Source organism: Sturnira hondurensis, unplaced genomic scaffold, assembly GCF_014824575.4.
Source record: "Sturnira hondurensis isolate 20B ecotype Veracruz unplaced genomic scaffold, ASM1482457v3 Scaffold0014384, whole genome shotgun sequence".
Lineage (NCBI taxonomy): Eukaryota > Metazoa > Chordata > Mammalia > Chiroptera > Phyllostomidae > Sturnira > Sturnira hondurensis.
In genome coordinates, this window is record NW_028087015.1 from 36410628 (window position 1) to 36432790 (window position 22163).

Consider the following 22163-nt stretch of genomic DNA (forward strand, 5'->3'; position numbering starts at 1 on the left):
ACGCAGTATAGACGTCCGAGGAAAGGCGCTCTTCCCTGCATCACCAAGGGTCGGTCTAGGGCAGCCTGGATTGTCGAGAGAAGGGCTGGATCAGGGACCCCGGGAAGTCCCTAGAACTCGGTAGTCACGCCAGGTCCGGCTGCACGAAGCCGCAAGAAATTCAGCATCATCCCAGTCCAGCCCTGGGATTCAAGGCTCTGGGGACCTCCGAGAAGCTCAAACACCCTCTCTTTAGCTACGGTGGCCGAAAAGACGCTGCAATAAAAGGTCGCCACAACTGGAAGAAGGCGCAAGCGTATTGCGGGCTTCTCCCCTCAGGAAAGGGTCGAGTCCTGGCCGCGAAATGAGGTTTAGCGTCGGCCACGCCCTCTCCTCACTCGCCGCTCTCCTAGTTACGAGATGGCTGTCACCCAACATGCTTTCCCATTGGCTTAGGGACGAGAGAGCCCGCCTTTCCCCTGTGTCGATTGGCTGTCCGACCCCGCCGGTTAAGAGGCTGGGTTTGGGCGCTTTCCGATTGCATCAGCTGGTCCCTTCCCAGCCACGCGGTTCATGCGCAGTGTTGCTGGGAGCCTTAGCCCCTCTGACCTGCTTGCGCTCTCCTCTCCTCCAGGCCATCGCGTTTGAGTTGTCTTCTCTTCGTGGTTCTCCGATGTCCGAGAAGGCCAGCAGTCCTTCAGGGAAGATGGGAGGCGAGGAGAAGCCGGTGAGCGGGGCCGGGAGGCCGGGCTGGGGCTCTCGGTGCCCAGCGGCCCTACCGGGCGGGGGCTGAAGCGGCTGGGGCCCTGAGGAGCGGAGGATCTCGGGGGCCGGGGGGTACGGTAAAGCTCCCACTGGAGTCGGAGACCCTTTCGGAAGGGATCGTCCATTCCTGAAGCAGGCGAGGCGTTGCAGGTCAGCTCCTGGTCCATCCTGTTCTTGCAGATGAAGAAACAGACCTTGAATGAGTCGCTCAGAACGACATACCTAGTTAGAAATGGGGAGAAAATTTCGGGACTCCCAGACTGGTGTCTTCACCTCACCTTAGGCGAGAGCATTGGAGAGCCTTACTTAATCCTAGACCCCTGTTAAGGGTGAAAGCTGTAGTTTAAAGAAGAGAAAACCGAGCTCCCGAGATTGACGCAACTTGCCCAAGTTTGGGTGGTTTATGATAAAGGGTGGAGGCCAGACGACCTGACAAACTCTAGACGAGTTAGACACTTCCCTGCCTGGTGCCGGAAGCAGGCATTATTTTATTTCACACAACGCTGATCATTTCACCATTTCATCTTTGAACTTTCCCTTTGTGTCATCCGTTGCTTAGGAACGTCTCCCAGGTCACTTTCATGCCACCAGGCGAGTTTCTTTCTCTTTCTTTTTTTTTTTTAATGATTAACAAATAAATTTCTAGTGTATATTCAGCGTGCTGGGGGCCAAGCACTTAGGAAGGTGACTAGGACCCAGCCTGGCCTTTCACAGCCCGGTGTGTGAAGTACAGCTTAACAGTCATTTTGCTGTGGTGTTTGCAGAAGCGGGAGTGCCCAGTTCTGCTTGGGAGGGCCCTGTTGAATGGAGCTGGAAGAGTGAGTGTAAGTTCCCCCAGTAAACCTGACAGGGCAGGGCTTTCCAGGTGAAGGCAGGGACGGAAGTGAAAAGGGAACGAGCGAATGAATTGCCTGTGGGGTGGCTTGCAGGAGATTTGCAAGAAGGGGGGGGGGGGGGGGGCGTGTAGCCATCAGAAGGATCTCAGGCAACCAAGAATAGTTGGGATTGTTTTCTGCAAATGAAAGTTTTTAAGCAAGAAAGTGATAGATATGAGTTATAGTTTTAGAGATCACTCCGGAATTGGCGTGGAAGGTGCAATGGGAAAAGGTGAAAACACAAGCAGGAGGCTGCTGTAATAGTCCAAGTGAGAGATTCAGTTAAAGGAGACTCAACCCAGCTCTCTGATAGGACAGGTCACTTAAAAGCCACAATTTTCTCATCAATTTTCAGTCCCTAGGTTACCCAGGGACTGAATGGAGAAAATGCATATCCCCACTTTCTAAACTATATTAAATGTAAGTTCTAAACCAAATTAAATGTGAAGTGACAAGTGGTGCCTTTTCATAGACTTTTTTCCATTCATATATTTCACTTAAAATGGTATTTTTACTGTTTTGTAACTTGTTTACTTTTTTTGCTTAATATAGTCAGCTTTCCATGTGCATAAATACTCTGCTATGCCAGTCTTAATTGGAGGTGATGTATGACTATTAAATATGCTATTTCTTCGACAATAATTGCACAATATGTAATATTTATCGAGTGCTAACTATGGGATCATGTACTATATTACATGTATTACCTCATTCAGTCCTCAAAATGCCTATGCACTGGGTTTTGTTATTATCCCCATTATACAGATGAGGAAACAGGCCTAGCAACAGTAAGTAACTTGCTCAGACCCAGTATTCTATACTCAATACTCATAACCCCAGTGCTGCCCTGCCTCCTGTCATCTGCTTGCAAACAAGTCAAGGGCAGATACTCCATGGAATCATGGGATTCCCAGGAAATACCTATCCCAGAAGCCAGTCCTGGGTTTGGATTTACTTAAAGTGCACTTTGGGGTGCTTTTTTCCAAGTCCTAGATATTCCTGTGGAAGGTGGTTCTGTAGCTTCCCTTCACAATTCAGTTGTGTCCCAGCTCCTGCGTTGACATTTTAGATTGTTTTTACATAAAGATGTAACACGTAAACTCACATGTTTTTGTTCTGTTCTCATGGGAAATGGAGGACAGTTGCCTACTGTTCCCCATTGTAGTGAAGACAGAATGGGCCCCAGGGTCCCGAGAGACCTGTTTTGATGTCCCTGCTGTACTTCTTAGCGCCTGTGGACTAAGGGGTGAATCCCCCTCTTCGAGCCAGGATTCTCATTTGTAAAATGGAGAGATATTTAGAACACAAAAAAACGTTCATCCTCTCCCTCTTCGCTACTGCTCTTACTCATTTGACAGCTATCTCTCTGACCAAAATCAAAGGCATTTTATCAGAAAAAGAGAATTGATTCTTTTCCCATTTTAAGCCTGCACAGACAGACGTTCAATTAATTTTTTCCCCTTCTCTTACCCAATTCACTTGACAAGTTACATCATTTCTTTAGTGTAGCAAAAGCACACGGGGAATCTTGTCACCCTGTAGGTTAGTGCTTGATTAGAATGAACTTAAATTATGTTCATTATTCGTCTGTTGACTGTAAATGAACCTCGAGTTTGCTAAATGCAGAATCCCAGAGTAGGGGAAGTTTTGGCTCAGCCTGGAGAATCATTTATTTTTTAATTATATAAATAATATGTTTTATATGATTCAAAAAAGCAATCAAAATGTCCAGCTGTTAAATGGATAAATAAACAATGGAATATTATTTGCCAATAAGAAGGAAGGAAATACTGAAACAGGTGACATGGATGCTCCTGAAAGCATGCTAAGTGAAACAGGCCAGTTACCAGAGACATGTTTTTAAATGTTTAGAATGTGGAAATCTGTAGTGACAAAGCAGATTAGTGGTCGCCAGGTGCTGGGGGGAGGGGGTGCGGGAGCGATGGGGAGTGACTGCTGATGGGTACAGGGTCTTCTTTCGGGGTCATGAGAATGTTCTCAGTCAACTGTGATAGATGCACAACTGTGCACACACTAAAAACCATTGGATTTTGTACTTTATGTTGGTGAATTGTATAGGAAAATATCTCAGAAAACCTTAGCTCCAAAACATAAGCATACAAAACCATAAGAAAGTCTCCTCTTCATACCCCTAGTTCCACCCTCAGAACAACTTCTGATGAGCACAGCTCTGTAGAGTCGGCCTCTGTCAGCACCTGGGCAGGTACCTTTCCTGCCACTTGCAGGTTGTGAGAGCCTAGAAAAGTCATTTGACTTTTTCCAACTCAATCTTATCTGTAAAATAATAATAATAATAATAATAATAATCACCACCTAGGGTTGCTATGAAAATCAGATAATGATTGTGGAAGAACTTTGTAAATTGTGAGACTTGGTACTGTGCAGTCTGCTCAGAATGTTTCTGCCCAGCAGTCCCCACGCAGAACACCTTTCCGAGAAAATCCTGTTCACGGTATCCCGAAATGTAGTGCAGGGTTTCTCAGCCTCAGCGCTATTGACCTTGTGTGGACTGGAGAATGGTTTGTTGCGGAGGCTGTTCTTAGCAGCACCCGGGGCCTCTACCCATCAGATGGCAACGGCACCCCCCAGTTGTGACAACCAAAAATGTCTCCAGACGTTGCCAAATATCCACCGATAGGTGAAGTGGGGAGGGATGCATAGCTTCTGGTCGAGAACCACTGGCACACACCTGCTCTGCTGTGGTCCCCTTCTGGCACAGAACGTCCTGCTTTAAAACTTTCCGTGAGTCTGCGTGCTTCTCATTGAAGTGCGTGTTCCTTAGTGTAACTTTTCGTGCTTGCTTCTGTCTGAGCCCTAGTTTGCCTTAACTTTCATTCCTAAAACAGTCTTGCTTTAGTCAGCCTTGTTTAGTCTGTTTGTCCTCTCATTCTCTTTTTAACCATTTCTGACAATGAGTTTAAGTGCATACCCAGGAGACAGGCCCTCCATTCTTGCAGTCCAGCCTGTTGAAATCTCGAAAGCCCTAACTAACACTGTCACCCGCGCTTACTCAACATGGGATCTTAGTGCTGCAGTGGGTTCTCTCCCCTCCCGGAGGTTTTCACACACGTGCGTTGTAGTTTCCCTGGAGAGGTTTAATCTGCACACGATGGAGATTGAGCCTTGTGTTGGCTTCTTCCCCCCGGGATTAACAAAAAACCGTGAACACAGAGGCTCTTAGTAGTACTTGTGGAATGAATGGACACATATTGCACTGGTTTTATTTCCTGAAAATACTTTTACTGAATATACCACAGGCTTGTTTGTGGCTGCATGTTCAGTGTATGTCCTTGTAAATCTGAAGCAAGAGTCATGGGAACAGGGAAAAGAAGTGAAATGTGAGGACTTAACATTGTCAAGTTAGCTCCTATACACTTAGGACTTGTCTTCACTGTAAGTTGTGAGCTTGTCTTTGACAGTGGCCACAGTCTCTAGTCCTTCAAAATCAGATTTCACTTTTCAAAAATAGATGCTAAAATAACATCTCAATTTTTCTGGGGGCAGCATGAAGGGTGTCACATTAGATCAGATATAAAATCTTTATTTTTGCTTATCTAGGTAGGTGCCGGTGAAGAGAAGCGAAAGGAAGAAGGCAAGAGGAAGAGCAAGGAAGGGTCTGGAGATGGCGGTCGAGCAGAGGTAAACGTTTCGGGGCTGGCATCGAATTTGACAGGTGGCAGAGCGCTGTCTCAGACTTGTCCTGTGTGAGACCCCCCTGGTTTACAGGGAATTGTCAGACGGCCTCAACAGAAAAATCTGGGAGAAGCATCAGAGAGCCTGGGAGGGGTGGAAAGACTTGAGGTTATTTGTTATTGAAAAAGGAAAACAAACTGAGACATAATTGTGAGATAATTTGCAGATCAGATGAGGAAATCAGACAGGAATCAGTAATGACTCGGCCTGATTGGATGCCAGCTGTCCAATCATTTCATTCACTGAGCTGTTAAAGGGGAGACACTTGCTGTTTGAGCTTGTGCTGCATACACCAGAAACAAAGAAAGCCCAATTCTGGACCCAATCCACACTTTCCACCTGGACCTGCTCCTGGAGTTTGGCTTGAAACCAGGACAGGTTGCCTTGAGGCCTCCCGAGTGTAGAGAAAATGCTCTCAGTGTCCCTGTGCTCAGACAAGGCACTGGCTCTTCAGAAGTCAGCCCAGAGTCCTGGCTGAGTGGATTGAGCGCAGGCCTGCGAACCACATGATCGTGGTTCGATTCCCAGTCAGGGCACATGCCTGGGTTGCAGGCCAGTTCCCGACAGGGGACACACCAGAGGCAACCATACACTGATATTTCTCTCCCTCTCTCCTTCCCTTCCCCTCTAAAGATAAATAAATTTTAAAAAATTAAAATTAAATTAAAAAAAAAAGAAATCAGCCCGGAATCAGGCTGAGTCCTGGGCGTTCTGCTTTACGAGGCGGTTAGGCTTGTCTCCCCACTCTATTTTTGAAGTTGAACTGCTGTGAACTGTGCTTCGCTTTTGCTTTAGTCATAGCAACCATTTTATTGGAGACTCTTTAGAAAAAAACTGCCAGAATGCAGAGGAACAAAGGGATGGGCTTTAAGAAGTGTGCTGTAGCACAACAAGCGAGCTTTAAAGAGCCATTTTCGTAAACCCTGCATTGCTAAATCGACAGTGCTTTCATTTACCTAAGGGTGTGTTCGAAGGTAACCAAGAATCTAAGTAGTGTGTAGAGCCCCGCCTGCCTAACCTTTTCCTTATGTTTTGTCCGTAACACCCCTCTGTAATTGTGGGAGAAGTGATTGATTGTGAACTTTAAAATTTGCAAATGAATAGAAAAAATACCTATGTTCCCTAATTTCTTTTTTATACTTTCAATTCAGTAGTATATGCTCTTCTGTCACAGCTTGAGAATTAGCCTGAAAATAGGAAACAAAGGGTGTAATTAGAGGACTTTTCTGAAAAGAAATTGTTAAGTGCAGTGTGATTACAGATGTTTGACATGATCTGTCTGGGAAAAAGTGTGCAGTGAGATGTCCCTTCCTCCTCCCCCTCCACACTCCATCGTTTATGTCCATTACCCTTAGCAGGGCAACGTGCGGGTCTCATTCTTCTCTGCATTTCCAGGACCTGCCACAGAGAGAATCTGCTCCATGAATGTTGAGTAAATTATGTTTGACACCAAGTACTTCTGCCTAGGGAGTACCAGGTGTATATGGAGATAAACCGCAGTAAGATGCGGAGGGTCGTGTAGGTGTTAGGACTGTACTGATGCTTCCAAGCAGGTAGGGCCAGGTAATGTGGCTCATTCAGCCTGAGGGGTTTGGGGTACATGGCTGTAGAGTGACAGGCTGTGAGCTTTTGGCTAATTCACTGGGGTTTTACTGTCACGGGTTCTGCACTCTGCAAATTAACAGAGTACTCATGAAGAGCACCTATGTGAGTGGAGAAAGAAAAGGACAGCTGTGGGGGGAACTAGGAAGAGATGAGGGTGCTTGCATTTCAGAAGGTAAAGGCTGACAGTGATTGGAATGAGAAGGGAATATTGTGTAAGGAAAAAAATGTACTCTTTCACACGAGAAACTTACTGTTCTAATAAGTTATGTTCAAACTGTAAAAATACATTTTTAATGATGTGGCTGGCTATCTTTTTCTTTCTTACTATGATATTTAGGTAAATACTAACCTCTGAGGTTGACACAGGGGTAACTGTGTCCACCAAGGATTAGGTGCTAGCTTGTACTCCTTTCAGATGAAGCGTGTTAGGTCAATGTGTATTATACAAGGGATTTGGGGCAGCATTTAAACTGAGTACGTTTTAAAGCGTGTATTTGGATATGCTGATGTAGCTGATTGATTTAAATCTATGTAAAGATGAAAACTCACGGTAAAATTAAGCCATCTCCTCTTTGCTTTTGTCTGTAGCTGTTAATATCCATGCTGTTTTCATTTGAAGATTGTAAATTACGTAGATGTTCGTTTGTGACCGTAGATTCACCACCTGCTTTTTGAAATGTTTTCAAGACCAAGTCTATCTGTAGAGAAAGTCAAATCCCTGATTATTGTCTTTTTTTTCTTTGTCAAACTTTTGGGAACCTGAGTGGGTGTTTTATAGAAAACATTTTGGTTAGTTTAATGTATTAGAGACAGTAATGTTATGCCGTATTCTTATATTTGCTATTTAAATACTCTCAAGAAAGAAATACTCAAAGATCATGGTTTTTTTGAATTTAGCAAATATTTCCCCTGAATGGGATTCCTTAAGTCAAATAAATTTACACTTGTTTAGCTAAAAATCATGAGTGGACGCATACTCTGGCCAGCCTCACAGGTCATCCCTTGCATAAGATTGAAACAAAATGGAAAGGTGAGCCAGTTTGTATTTCCAGGATTGTTTATAGTTCTTCCTGTAAGAGTGTTTGACTAGAAAAGTCCTTAAGAGAGTATCTTTAAAGAAAAAAATTACATTATGCAAAAAATAGCAAAATGGTAGTATCAATACTTGTTCATTTAGAATGCTGGCAGCTGGGTGTATTGTTATTTATACTCTTCTATTTTTAAAAATCTTAAAATAATAAGAGCATTTAATTTCTTTTTTTACGTTTACTAGGATACCATTAAGGTAATACTTGTTGATTTTGGCAAGCCACTTACCGCATTGAATTACTAATCGTGTTTTGTTCTATTGTCTATTTTTATTATTTCCCTTTTCTAAAAAGGAGAGCAAGTTATTTACTCATCATTTATTTCTTCATCTGTCGTCTTGCAGTTGAATCCTTGGCCTGAATATATCAACACGCGCCTCGAGATGTATAATAAACTGAAGGCAGAACACGATGCCGTCCTGGCAGAAAAAGCGGAGAAAGACAGCAAGGCGATTACAGTCACTCTGCCCGACGGCAGGCAGGTGGACGCGGAATCCTGGAAGACGACGCCCTATCAGATCGCTTGTGGGATTAGGTACACGCTGACCTGTCTTGATCTTCTGTTTGTAACTAAACCTTTAAAAGCTTATCTGCCAAGTGTTATCTTTAAAACATTTTTATGTTACTGTTCAGTGGTTTTAGTTGAAGTTATTTGGGATTTTTCAAAATCAAAATGATGTGACACTTTATAGTCAAGATTCAAAGTTAGTTTCTAAGAGACTCAGTTTTAGTTTTATCTTATGAAGGGTTTTATATTATTAGTTCTTCTACCTTGATCATAATGTCACAAAAACCAAGTAGATAGTGTTTCACCTATTTTTACTTAAATATCTCAGTTTTGAAGTTAAATTAAGGTTGATCATCTCACAGGAGAGCATTAATAAAGTAATATATTAAAAATAATATATTAAAAATAAAGTAATATATTAAAAAAATGTGTTCGTTTTATAAGTCCAGAAGAGGGCCATATCCAGTCTCAAATTTCAGACTTGTATAAACTTAAGCAGAGCAAGGAGAGAACCACCCAGCACGGCACCTGCAGCCAGCTTAAGCCTTCTGGTGCTGTATTGAAAGACCGGCGGCGTAAAGGCCGTACACTGCCCCTTCGTGGGGTAGTGTCCCTGCTCTGGTTGTCACGACCGTTGTAGACGGCCGTTTCTCTGGCAACACATTCAGATCTGCGGTCTGACTAACTTACTCGTTCTGCTCTAGGCATGAAACTCCCTGACCCTCTCTTAACTCGAGGCCCTGCTTACGGTCATGCCTACGCCCTCACCCGGAGCGCCCTCTCAGCTCTTTTTCCTCCTGGCCAGACCTTTTGACCTTTCAACTCATTACTTGATCCCCAAAGCCTGTCTGGACCACTCTGACCTGGGCCGCTTCCCATCCTCAGAACCCCTGTGGCTTTTCCACCCACTCGGTGTGGCTGACATCTCACCCCATGATGACAGTTTGTGTGGTGTACTGTAGACTGTTCTAGACGACATTTTTATCCACACTATTAAATTTTTTTTATTGAATAATTCTTCATTTATTATAAATAAAAGCATCTTAGGCATTGGCAGAATCTATTCCGAGGTTAGCATTGCCCCTCAAAAAAAAATTATTACCTATTTCAAATAGGAGGAAGAGCAGAGAAGTTACTTAGTATCCCCAGTCCGCCTTTTCTGTTGGAGTTTAAGTAGTTTGGCTTCGTGGAGAACTTATCTGGAGAAAATAAAAATTAAATCAGGCCAGTGAAAATTGTTAGTTCATCAGAGTTGTTGTATCTTTAAATAAGCGTAAATGTCATAGTGTTTTGAGTTTTCGGGATCTTCTATTTATATTCTTGGGTACATTAGTACATTTGGGGGGCTTGTTGCCTTTTCCATTTTATTTCAGAAAGATCTATATTACTTACAACACGTAGTGTCGATATGTAATATACAGTCTTTATGTTCCTGTTGTTTGTAAGTCAAGGCCTGGCCGACAGCACTGTTATTGCTAAAGTGAACAAGGTTGTCTGGGACCTTGACCGTCCTCTGGAGGAAGACTGTACTTTGGAGCTTCTCAAGTTTGAGGACGAGGAAGCGCAGGCAGTAAGTGTTTAATCGGTGGTCGTTGGATTTCAGGGTGATGGTCCTGGTTTGCACTCTTGTCATAGGTCATCACCTCTGCCGGTAGGTGACCAGAGTTTATTTTTGTCTCCTTGTCATATTTGAAATCTCCATTTTTGTCTTTCATTCAGGGAACATAATAAAAGTGCTTGCCTGATAAAATCAAGAGGTGAAGTTGAAAAAATTTATTTTTACTACTAGATACTAAAATTGGGAAATCTGGAAATTCTATTAAAATTTTATTAGAAATTGATTAAGCAAATGAAACTTGTTTTTCTACACTGTCAATACTTAAGCAAGACATATATATATGTATACACACACACACTAATGAATTTGAAAATTAAAGTACTTCCTATATTGGAAAGTTGTTTTCCATATTTTTTCTCATCTTAAAGTGCAAATCTGCTGAAAGCACAGTAAAAACCACCCTCCACATGGTGGCAAGGTTTTCTCCTTATTTCTTCGTGATGGCCTATTGTGCAGAGGGAAATAAAATATGTTGTTTTATGTTGCTTCATTGATAGTGGTTTACTTGTGTATGTGAATCATGAATAAGTCAATGTGCTCTGGATTCCTTAAGTTTTTAAAGAGGATTTTTAAGCCCTGGCTGGTATAGCTCAGGCCTGGGAACCAAAGGATCACGGTTTGATTCCCAGTCAGGGCACGTGCCTGGGTTGCAAGCCAGTTCCCAGCAAGGGATGCATGAGAGGCAACCATACATTGATATTTCTCTCCCTCTCTCCTTCCCTTCCCTTCTCCTCTAAAGATAAATAAAATCTTTTTAAAAAAATTTTTTTAAAGAGAATTTTTTAAAATATTTTATTTATTTATCTTTAGGGGGGAAGGGAAGGAGAGAAGGAGAGAAATATCAATGTATGGTTGCCTTCCCCTGCTGGGAGTTGGCCTGCAGGGAACTGGCCTGCAACCCAGGCATGTGCCCTGACTGGGAATCGAACCGCGATCGTGTGGTTCGCAGGCCCGCGCTCAATCCACTGACCTACACCAGCCAGGTAAAAGAGAATTTTTAAAATCGTTTGGGTACCTTACTATTAAATCTTAAAAACCTTATTGGGACGTATTCCAACTCCTGTGAATGGCCACCTTAAAACCAAGTACTAACATTTGATTTTAGCGTCCATATGTTTGTCCTTGTATTTTCTAGGTGTGTTGTGGGGTTAAGCTATACAGCCTTAGTTGCTGGGGGCCAATAGGAATAAAGGAGGTGGAGTCAAGCGGACAGTCACACTTCGAGTGATGGTTGTGTTCAGAGAACAGCATCCATCCTGTTTAATTAACGATGCTGGTTTGCATTTAATTAGTTTGAAACAGACTAGATCATTTCTAAGGTAGAAATACAATTTAGTAATTAGCATCCTTTTGTTATATCATATCTGTATAGAATCACTCCACAGTTTGTAGATTTGTAAATTTAGATTTTTATGTCTTGGCTTTATTTATAATAAGTTTTACATGTCTCTTTTAGATGACCACATGAACTTAGAGCGCATTTGCCCAGTCTCAAACCTCCTCATCTTTCTTTGCATTTTCAGGTGTATTGGCACTCGAGTGCTCACATAATGGGTGAAGCCATGGAACGAGTCTATGGCGGGTGTTTATGTTATGGTCCACCAATAGAAAGTGGATTCTATTATGACATGTACCTTGGAGAAGGGTAAGTTATGTAACTGGATAAAGAAAACTAACATCGAATTACCGAATTCCCTGTGCTGTTTTTAAAGAGTTCTTAATGAGGAGAATGCTGTAGTGCTTATTGCTTCATAGTCACCAAGCATCCTCACTGCTCAAACTTGAAGTGTGTAGTAGCTTTCAAAGGCCTGGAGACTTGTGAGAGCTTTGTTCTGGGTCGATGGAGGCAGAGCCCTGAAGTGTACTGGGAAATACAGGGAAGTCAGTCCTCTTCCCGTCACACCTGGTGACAGAGCTGGAGGGAGGGCATTCACCAGCGGGATCGGTGTCTGTGGTGACCAAGGCTAAAACCACTGAAACTGTAGATTATTAAAATAGTTTGTGAAAATGTCTAGTTTACACTTCTAATATGCAGTGCAAGGGTCTGATTTTTTATGTCAAATCCTTTGACGTGTTCTAAAGAGACGTCCCTCCACACTGTGGTGTGAGAAGAATGGGATCGAAAGAAATTAATTTTATACTTTGTTCTCTTTCAGGGGTGTGTCCAGTAATGATTTCTCCTCTTTAGAGACTTTATGTAAGAAAATCATTAAAGAAAAGCAAGCGTTTGAAAGACTGGAAGTTAAGAAGGAAACTCTGTTGGAAATGTTTAAGGTAAGTCGAACTGAGACCCGTGGCGTCCGTGTGTCACTCACTCACGTTACATGCAGGTGTCCCACTGGGGTTCCGTGTGCAGAGCTGAGACCTGTTCTTCAGAAAGTATAACATTTGTGTTTGAAACATGAAATAGTGACATACTTATAATCCTGTAGTGCTTTGATAAGGTGTACTTTGACCTGTATTTTAGCTATAGTATTTAGAGGTAAAAATTAAAGGAGGGATTTAAAAAATATTTTTTTCTATTTTCAGTACAACAAGTTCAAATGCCGGATATTGAATGAAAAAGTGAACACACCAACCACCACAGTCTACAGGTGAGTGTGTCAGGCGTCATTAGAGACGATTGGTGTCTGTGCCATGTTAAGTCTCTATTCAGATTATTTTTCATTGTGTCCTCAGGTGTGGCCCCCTGATTGACCTCTGCCGGGGTCCTCACGTCAGACACACCGGCAAAATCAAGGCCTTGAAAATACACAAGGTAAGCAGTGTAACTTTGAAGACTCTGTTCATATAAATGTATTCGTGTGGTACAGACATATGTTTAAACCTTTATTGGTTCCTCTTTCTACCAGTTTTCTTTTGGGTGGATTGTTTTCTCATGCTGTCTCCCGACTGTGGGTGCCACATGTCATTAGCCATTTCTAGCAGAGATTCTCCCAAGCAGTGGCTGACCGGCCATTACGGAGCACGTCAGAGTGGCAGTGCAGGGGGTTCCCAAAGTCCAACAGTTACGGGCCCTCGTGGCTCTGAAAGCTTTGAGACTCACTGTGGGAGGGCGTGTTTTTGTCCCCCGTGTGTCTAAAGTAATACTACCCAGTTGTTCTTGCTAACCCAGCTAATCCTGCCAGTTCATACTAGTCCGTAAGTTCTTTATGGGTGAGTAATAAAATGCGCTTTGAATTAGAAGAATAATGGAGTCATTGCAAGATTGTTTTGTTGGTTTCTTTTCCATTGCGGCTTGCTCGTTTCGTGAGGATGCCCTTGCTGTGAGCCGTGTTCATGGAGTTGTGGTCCAGGAGGGCGCTGAGGCAGGGCGGGCTTCCCGAGGGGTCTCAGCAGCCACCCCGTGCTGCGCAGTAAACTTGTCTAGCTCGTCCCCGTGGCAGCTCAGGGAGGGTTTACTCCGTGGAGACTTTTTGTGCCATTTTCTTGTATGAGGACCACTACGGATTTGACTCACAAGGTGACTGTGAGAAATAGCGTCTGACTCCTAAAATAAGTGAGGCATTTCCAAATTCGAATGTTGTTTCATGGTTGATCTTTGTTTTCAGAATTCCTCCACCTACTGGGAAGGGAAGGCAGATATGGAGACGCTCCAGAGAATTTATGGCATTTCATTCCCAGATCCTAAAATGTTGAAAGAATGGGAGAAGTTCCAAGAGGAAGCTAAAAACCGAGATCATAGGAAAATTGGGAGGGTATGTTATGAAAGAACAATGATGTCTCTAGACCAAGTTTACTTTCATTTGAAATCTAGCTGTATTGTTTGGCTGTATTCAGAATTTCCTTTTGAAGAAATGTTATAGCTCTTAAGTATTCTACTGCATTTATTTAAGCCATAAATTACTTACTGATTATCCACATTGTCTTCAGAGTGTGCTCAATACTGCACAAAAACTCATTTTCACTGTTCCTTTGATTGAGGACAAGTGCCGATGACCTTCAGTTTTCTGTAAAGGAAGTATAGCACTGTTCCATAGAGCTGAGAGATACTTTGGAAATGCGCCTAGTCTCACTGACTTCTTTTTAAAATGTGGAAACTGATTTCCGGAAAGTTGACTGTGCTTGCTGCCCAAGGTGACGACACAGCAAGTCCCCACTGATTCCACGCTGTTGTTTCCTTCACCCCACTGCCCCTGAGTATCTTCCAGACCGGAAGTTAGGTTTTCGATGAAAACATTTCTTTCTGAGATTGCATTTGCTCTGGCCCAGGCATCCTTGGCTGCCAGGCTGTGCAGCCCGGCCGGAGGCAGTGTCCCCGCCACGCTCCCCTGGCTTCCCTCGCCACGGCCCAGAGTAGGCTGGCCGGGTCTCCTTTTCCTGTTTCATTACCAGCGTCGTCTTCCAAGGCTCCTTCCTGCTACTCCCACTTCAAAAAAAAAATAAGAAAAATTAAAAACACCCAGGTCTTAGAGCTTTAAGAAGTTAAAACCATGCCTGTGGCTGGAAGAGAACTAAGACCCGTGCCCCATGTCCCTCTTCGGTAAATTTGACTGGATTCCAGAATGTAGTAAGCAGAGAAGTAAGTTGTAAAGAGCCGAATTCAGTACCATTAAATCCCACATCCGAAATGTTGACATGCTTTCTTCGAATCGGGAATGGCACGAATTAAAATACGAGATAGGACTATATTCCGAGCTTGGAAGCACTGAAGTGTGTGTTGATGTTGTGCACGCACATAAGCATTCCTTGCTTGTCTTTCATCCAGGACCAAGAACTGTACTTCTTCCATGAACTCAGCCCTGGAAGTTGCTTTTTCCTGCCAAAGGGAGCATACATTTATAACACACTTATGGAATTCATCAGGGTAAGCCGTATTCATTGTTCGCTTTTGTAGACTTAGGACATAAATTGATTTTTATTAAATAACGTCTGCTAAAAGAAAAGATAACCTTCTATTTTAAAAGAAACATTTAAAAGAATAAATAAAAATGGAAGTCTTGAGAGCTCGTAAAAGTTTTAAAAACTTCTTCCTAATACATGATTTTGTCCATATGCATGGATGTGTACACAGAGAAGTCAATGACCTTGAACCAGGACTTGTAACCCTTACACAGGAGGTCTGTGTGCTCTTTGACCTTTCATTAATGTTTTCCTTGAAAAAGCACGTCTTTACCTTGCTTTTTTTTTCTACGTAAATTTTGAAGTGTTTAAAGCGTATGTTTACAGAGAATAATGCTGTCAGCACCTATGTGCTCATGACCCAGTTTAACATAAATTTGCACTAGTTTGTGTTTGAAGCACAGTGCTGTGTACATGAAGGGGGACCAGCCCCCCTGTGGGCCACTGCTGATCCACTGCCCTCCCTCCCCAGACGCAGCTCCTCTTCTGAAGTTAGGGTGGATCCTTTTTATCCATGTTATCGTTCATCTACCCCATACATGCGTACCCCAGATTGTTGACGTGTTCAGAGTGACATGCGCGGAGTCTCATTGTGTATCAGCCAGAATTGTGATCCAGTTGTGGTGATTACCTGTTATCCCATTATACGACTACCGCAGTATGCCCATTCCTTCATTGGTGGACACGGCTGTGATTGTTCATTTTCCCACATTGTGCTGCGGCGGGGTCATTTTGACACACCTGCTTAGGTGCGTGTGCAAGAATTTCCTCTTTGGCGTACACCTCCAAGTAGATTGTAACACATGTGTATCTTAAACTTTAGAGTATAAAATTGCTCTTTGCATTTTTGCTCCCACCAGAAGGAGGAGCATTAATTTCTACATGTGTGTTCTGTTTGTTTTGTAACAGAGTGAATATAGGAAACGAGGATTCCAGGAGGTGATCACCCCAAACATCTACAACAGCCGACTGTGGGTGACCTCGGGCCACTGGCAGCACTACAGCGAGAACATGTTCTCCTTCGAGGTGGAGAAGGAGCAGTTCGCTCTGAAGCCCATGAACTGCCCAGGACACTGGTAGTTGGCAGCTTTGAGTTCTGTTGAAGATTGCAGGCCTGTGCTCAGTCCACTGAGCCACACCAGCCAGGGCTAGATGGTGGTGGTATAAGTTATTGGCTGTTTACTCATGGCAGGGCTTGTGTTGTGTGCAGCCCAGGACTTGAGAAATATTGCTTATTACCTGAACAACTTAGAATCAGTGGCTTTTTGACAGCCTTTCATAAAGTAGTAGAGACGTGGTCTCATTATATTAGATATCAGCGGGTCCTGTTTTTCTCTTTCCTTCAGCCTTATGTTTGATCATCGTCCAAGATCCTGGCGAGAGCTGCCTCTGCGGTTGGCCGATTTCGGGGTGCTCCACAGGAACGAGCTGTCGGGAGCGCTCACGGGGCTCACGCGGGTGCGGAGGTTCCAGCAGGATGACGCGCACATCTTCTGTGCCATGGAGCAGGTGGGAGCCTTGTGGGGTCAAGTCCATTGAGAGGAATGTCAAGGAAGTGGGGGGAAATTACCACTGTGTCCTTTTTCTTTCATTTAAAGATCGAAGATGAAATAAAAGGTTGTTTGGATTTTCTGCGTACAGTATATAGCATATTTGGATTTTCTTTCAAATTGAACCTGTCTACTCGCCCAGAAAAATTCCTTGGAGACGTTGAAGTCTGGAATCAAGCTGAGAAAGTAAGTGGTGTTTTTAGCTTGAATTCTATTTGAACGAAGTCGGCTCCCTCTACAATGTAAGAAAGCCAAGCCTCTTTAAATGGATAAAAGCAAAAGGAAATTGGAAATGGTTCCTAGGTTTGAGTAAGCTAGTTCTTTCTGTATGATTTTCTATTTAGAAATACTTGGATGTGTTTTCAGTCATCAAGCTGTGACCTTGAAAAGGGATTTGTACGTGAGCAGGTTTAAGTGGACAAAACAACAAAGCAGGGAATAGTGACCCGGGAAAGCATGGTAGTTTTGGTTTCAAATTGGAGCAGAAGTTGTAGAGGAACAAAAATTTAAATCAGTTTTGCTTTATCTTTAGCAACTGGAAAACAGTCTGAATGAATTTGGTGAAAAGTGGGAGTTAAACCCTGGAGACGGAGCTTTCTATGGTCCCAAGGTCAGTACCAGCATAGATTTGAGTGACGTGGCTTTCATTTTTGGGTGAGGAGATTACTTAAGTTTTAAAAAGGGGGGGAGGAGTCGGCCCTCATACAACTGGAGAGTGCGGCTTTAGTCCTGACAGCGGTGTAGCATAACCCAATCTGTGCGCGCGCCTTAGATCGACATTCAGATTAAAGATGCCATCGGTCGGTACCACCAGTGTGCGACAATCCAGCTGGACTTCCAGTTGCCCATCAGATTCAATCTTACTTTTGTGAGGTGAGTTTCTGTGTCTGTTCTGAACCCTCTTCCAGGACGTGTGTGCGTGTGTGTGCATGTGTACATACATAGAAATAATATAAAATAAAGGGGGGTGTGTGTATATATACACACACAGTTTGTTTCATATATATGACAAATTTTTTTTCTTTCTAGCCATGATGGTGACGATAAAAAAAGGCCAGTGATTGTCCATCGAGCCATCCTGGGATCAGTGGAGAGAATGATTGCTATCCTGACTGAAAACTACGGGGGCAAGTGGTAATTTTCCTCATCGTTTCCTTCTTTTTCTGTCGGGCAGTGTGGATTAGCTATAAGAAATATCTGCTGTCCGATTTAGTTATGTGATGGAAGGGGAGAATAATCACAATTAGTCACTTCTAAATAATGACAAGTATTTACAAAGTAAGGAATCACAATTAGAACCCAAATTTTTTAGTTGAAAGAATATCTCTCGGGAGTAGTTCTTTTTGTGTCACAATTTGATTTGTTGAATGTTACATAACACTTTCTAATTAGCAATTATTATTCAGGAAGGGGCATATTTGTTGTTCCGATTGCTTTCCGAGCAACTTTGGTGTTTCCGTCTGTGTAAACAGGAGTAGGCTTTGCCTTAGCTCGTTCGCTATTGCTGACCGTGAGGAGCCAGTGTTTTGACCCCCCTTTAGAAGCTGCGTGCTTTTCTGATGGAGAGCACAGCCTCCAAACCAGTCAACAGTTTTGTGTCGTGTTTTTATAAGATCCTGTTTTTGCTGGAAACGTGAGCACATGACCTTCATTTAATTTTCTAAGCAGTTTTGTCTGCGCCCATGCCCTGTAAAGGCAGTAGGAAGCCACACCAAGCTGTGGAACGCCCACTGTGCAGAGCCCGCCACACTGACTCTGCTGATACGAAACTTCTGTGAAACGTTGTAAATCCATTTTCTCTTACACAGCGCAGTCATTTCCGTTTTCTTTATAATTGGTTAGTTCAGACATTAAGGGAAGTTTGTCATACTTGTCAGTGAAATAGGGTAATCTGTTTTCAGTTATATTTCACAAAATCAAATCAAATGGGGGAAACATTCTCCCCGTGTCACCTGGGGAATGGGGGTCCTCAGCTCGTCACTCTGCCCAACCCGCGGCGGATGAGAAAGACCACAGTGGGTGGGTCTCAGCGCCTACTCAGCCTTTTCCGACGTAGCGGAACAACTCGGAGTAGAGGCATGATGGAGAGGAGCACTGCAGGCCTCGGGCGGGCTTGACGCCTCAAACACCCCAGAGGGAGGAGTGCAGATGGGCCATATAAGTCGTGAAAACACTCATTTTTACCAGATACCTTCTCCTGCTACCTCTGTTACAATGTGCTGAATTCCACAGAATGGATCTTGAATGACGGCGCAGTTTGTGCCCACCCCATGAAGACTAAGCAATAAAACAATGCTGGGGTGAAGTAACTTTGTGAATAAAGTAACACGAACCACCAAGAGGTCCATCAGCAGCTCGCTGAGCCCTGTGGCGGCCAGTGCACAGGGTTCTCTGACGTAGTGAAGGAAGAGGCGTAGTCCGCGCTGCCGATTGGCTTTGCCGTCTGCTTGGCAAGACAAAACTATAGCTACAGATTTTAGTTTTAGGATTTCTTGCTCCTTCTTCATTTTAGTCTTGATTGGATATTGAAAAAAAGCCATGTTTTCAAAGTGGGCCTTGCGTGTTTCAGAAAGAGATACGGAAGAGCAGACTAACAGTGAGCGTACCGTCTTTGTCCAGGAAAGTCCACACTAAACACTTGTCATTTCCTCCTAAGGCCCTTCTGGCTGTCTCCTCGCCAGGTGATGGTGGTCCCCGTGGGACCAACGTGTGATGAATATGCCCAAAAGGTAATCCTTGAGAATATGACTGTTGGTTCAGTTTAACGCCTATCGTTCGGCTTTCCAAATTCCATAAGCTGTATCCTTGGGAAATCAAGCTGCTTGTGATAGAAAGAAGTGTTACTATTTTCAGTGTTACTATTTGAAGTGTGAAGTGATTGCATTACCTCTTTAATGCTTTTCTACATGGTCCCATGATCAGAAGACGTAGTTTGCATGGTGTGTTGTGTGCGCTTGTATCTTTCACTGGTTTCCATTAGCAGATGGCGTATCATGTCAGTATGCTGTGCACGTTCAGGTGCATGGTGCAGCTTAACTTGCTCTAGTCGCTCTTTGACTCCAAGAGTAATTTTTGCTTCATTTTTAATGCAAATTTTTTCGGTTATTTGAAACCTACCTGTAATGGCATATCAAAGCAATATTTTCCTCTACCCGCCAAAGAACTGCCTTACTAACAGATGTAGATAACGGTTACATAGAGTCATTTCAGATCAAAATGTACTTCTGATGTTAGATGTGAAGAGTTTTCTGTCTCTGGTTAAATAGGTGCGGCAGCAGTTCCATGATGCTCACCTCATGGTGGACGTCGATCTGGACCCGGGCTGCACACTGAATAAGAAGATCAGAAATGCGCAGTTAGCACAGTACAACTTCATCCTCGGTAAGAAAGGAAACAGCCCAAGAAAAGCCACAAACCTTAGGACAACTCTGAAATCTGGAGACTTAGGCTTAAGACAGTCACGGTGGTCAGTTTAGTTCCTTTCAATCCTAATTCTTAAACTTTTAAAGTTGTTCAGTTGGTATAAGAAAGGAAAACTTCAGTGTGAAAAAAATAATCTCTAAAGGTCTGTCTAAAAATTTTCTCCCCCTTCACCTTTTATTTTTCCAAATGGTAAGTTTTTATTAAGTTACTTGGACTAAGTGACTCAATAAGCATAGCAGTTGTAGATTACAAAGTGTTGGTTTTATTTTTTTAATGAGTAGATTTTTAAAAATCAGTCGCCCGACTCTGCATGGTCACCTGTACATTGTAATCAGAAGCCGTGCAGGGCGGGGTGGTTTGGGGCCCTGGGATCATTTCTGTTTGAATGTCCAGTGAGAACCTTTGCGTCTGAGGACTGCTGCTGTCTTTTGTTGCAGTTGTCGGTGAGAAGGAGAAGACCAGCGGCACAGTTAACATCCGCACGAGAGATAATAAGGTGCACGGGGAGCGCACTGTTTCCGAAACCCTCTCGCGGCTGCAGCAGCTGCAGCGGTCCCGCAGCAAACAGGCGGAGGAAGAGTTTTAACGAGGAGCTGGGCCGCAACAGGCTCAGTGGGAAAGGAAGAGCAGTTTTTCCATAGTGTCCACTTTGTGCCCTGGAAAACATTATGTGCACTGGACTTGGAATAGTCTGGCAGGGCCTGTGGAGGTAACTGCAGGAGTGAACGTTTTCTGGCCTGGACAGGTTTCAGATGACGTGTACCTGAAGGAGATCATTGAAAGCGACACATTAAAGTGATTTTATTAATTATCTGAGCACTGGAAGTGAACCATGAGGAATGCTTCACTGTGATAAGGGATAACATTTTTGTGAATTTCATGTAGTTTTGAAAACTTTTCAAATCTGATTGAAATATGGTATAAAAATAAAAATTTTAATTCCTGTAAGTTTCAAAAGACTTCTCTGGCCTTCACATACATACTATGCAGGACCTGGAACAAATTGCGTGATTCAATGTTGACCTTTAAGTTTGTGCGGCAGACTTGTTAGGTGGGTGGAGGGGAGCAAGTCCCCAGGGCAAGCTGGTCTCCACGGGGACGGGCTGGGTGCCGGCTGCCTGGTGGCCGCGTGGTGCTGTCTTCATCTTCAGACTTGCCGCTTTGACACCACTTGGATATGAACCTTTCCGCAATTAAAACCACTGTTGTGGGCCATTCGGTCTCTTGTTATGCAAATTCCCTATTCTCTCTTAAGGGATAATTTTTAAATTTTTCTAGCAGTGAATGGTGATTGAGAGAATGCCACAAAATAAGGAATTTCTTGTGTAAGCTGTATGTGAATTTCTCTAATATGACCATCTTTAAAAGGCAACATCTTGGCAGTTTTCTCGTGTGTTTGCAAGGGTCTTGAAAGGCAAAGCCAATTTGCATAGATTACTCCTCACTTCAATGAAGGAGATACTATCTTTAATCAGGGTTTTCTTGAAATTTCATAATTAAGCCTTGCTTCTGGCTGTCAAGACATACCCTTTGAGGGTTTGTGATTCATTCATATGTATAGCCTGAGAGAAGCTGTGACCAAATCATGAATATCTAGTCAGAATCATTTTGAAACAATGTTGTATTTCTTTAAAATTCACAGTATCTTAGCTTATATATTTCTTCAGTTTTAAAAATTTCCTATTACATCTGCCAAGATGGAGGCGTAGGTGGAAACACTGTGCCTTCTCCCACAACCAAGTTTGAATACAACAAAGGTTTGGTAAACAAAGACGCAGCCAAAGATCAGAAAATTGAACTATACAGAAGTCCAACAACAATGAACCTTTCAACTGGGACGGTAAGAGGGGCGGAGCCAGCAGCGGAGCAGGGTGGGGCAGGAAGGATCCCCCTACCCAGGCGTGCAGGCGATAGTGGGTAGCAGTGCGGACCCAGTGAGGGTTCAAGGCAGGCTGGCCATGGTCACGCATTTGCGCAGATAGGCCAGCAGAGGAGTGAGCAGTGAGACGGACTGCACAGGCCCCAGCGGGTGAACCCAGTGAGTGTACAAAGCGGTGGGCTGACCGAGGTCACACAGACGGGACGGACGCAAGGCCCCGGCCACAGGAGGCAGCAGACCTGACCACCATTGCTTGCCTTTGACCCCACCCCCACACATAGTGTCACAACACAGCAACTGAGTTGCCCCGCCCTGGT

At 43.6% G+C, this 22163-nt stretch overlaps 1 protein-coding gene across 1 annotated transcript; it reads left to right on the forward strand.

Moving 5' to 3' along the window:
• The first annotated feature begins 399 nt into the window (after positions 1 to 399).
• On the forward strand, positions 400 to 20745 carry TARS1 (threonyl-tRNA synthetase 1). Its single transcript, XM_037063136.1, has 19 exons — positions 400 to 706; positions 5199 to 5279; positions 8371 to 8561; positions 9981 to 10104; positions 11676 to 11797; positions 12309 to 12426; positions 12682 to 12746; positions 12832 to 12910; positions 13704 to 13850; positions 14861 to 14959; positions 15904 to 16070; positions 16341 to 16503; positions 16593 to 16730; positions 17077 to 17154; positions 17317 to 17417; positions 17574 to 17678; positions 19201 to 19273; positions 19811 to 19925; positions 20405 to 20745. Exons 1-19 carry the CDS (start codon positions 416 to 418, stop codon positions 20551 to 20553), a joined length of 2406 nt encoding a protein of 801 aa, XP_036919031.1. The 5' UTR covers positions 400 to 415; the 3' UTR covers positions 20554 to 20745.
• The last annotated feature ends 1418 nt before the right edge of the window (positions 20746 to 22163 follow it).

What these genes read in the sequence shown, in the direction of transcription:
- TARS1 (XM_037063136.1), top strand. Translation starts at nt 416, where the DNA reads ATGCTTTCCCATTGGCTTAGGGACGAGAGAGCCCGCCTTTCCCCTGTG. An exon ending in CTCTGTTGGAAATGTTTAAG is followed by an intron (nt 12,427 to 12,681) that starts GTAAGTCGAACT and finishes TTCTATTTTCAG; the next exon opens with TACAACAAGTTCAAATGCCG. An exon ending in TTCAATCTTACTTTTGTGAG is followed by an intron (nt 17,418 to 17,573) that starts GTGAGTTTCTGT and finishes TTTTCTTTCTAG; the next exon opens with CCATGATGGTGACGATAAAA.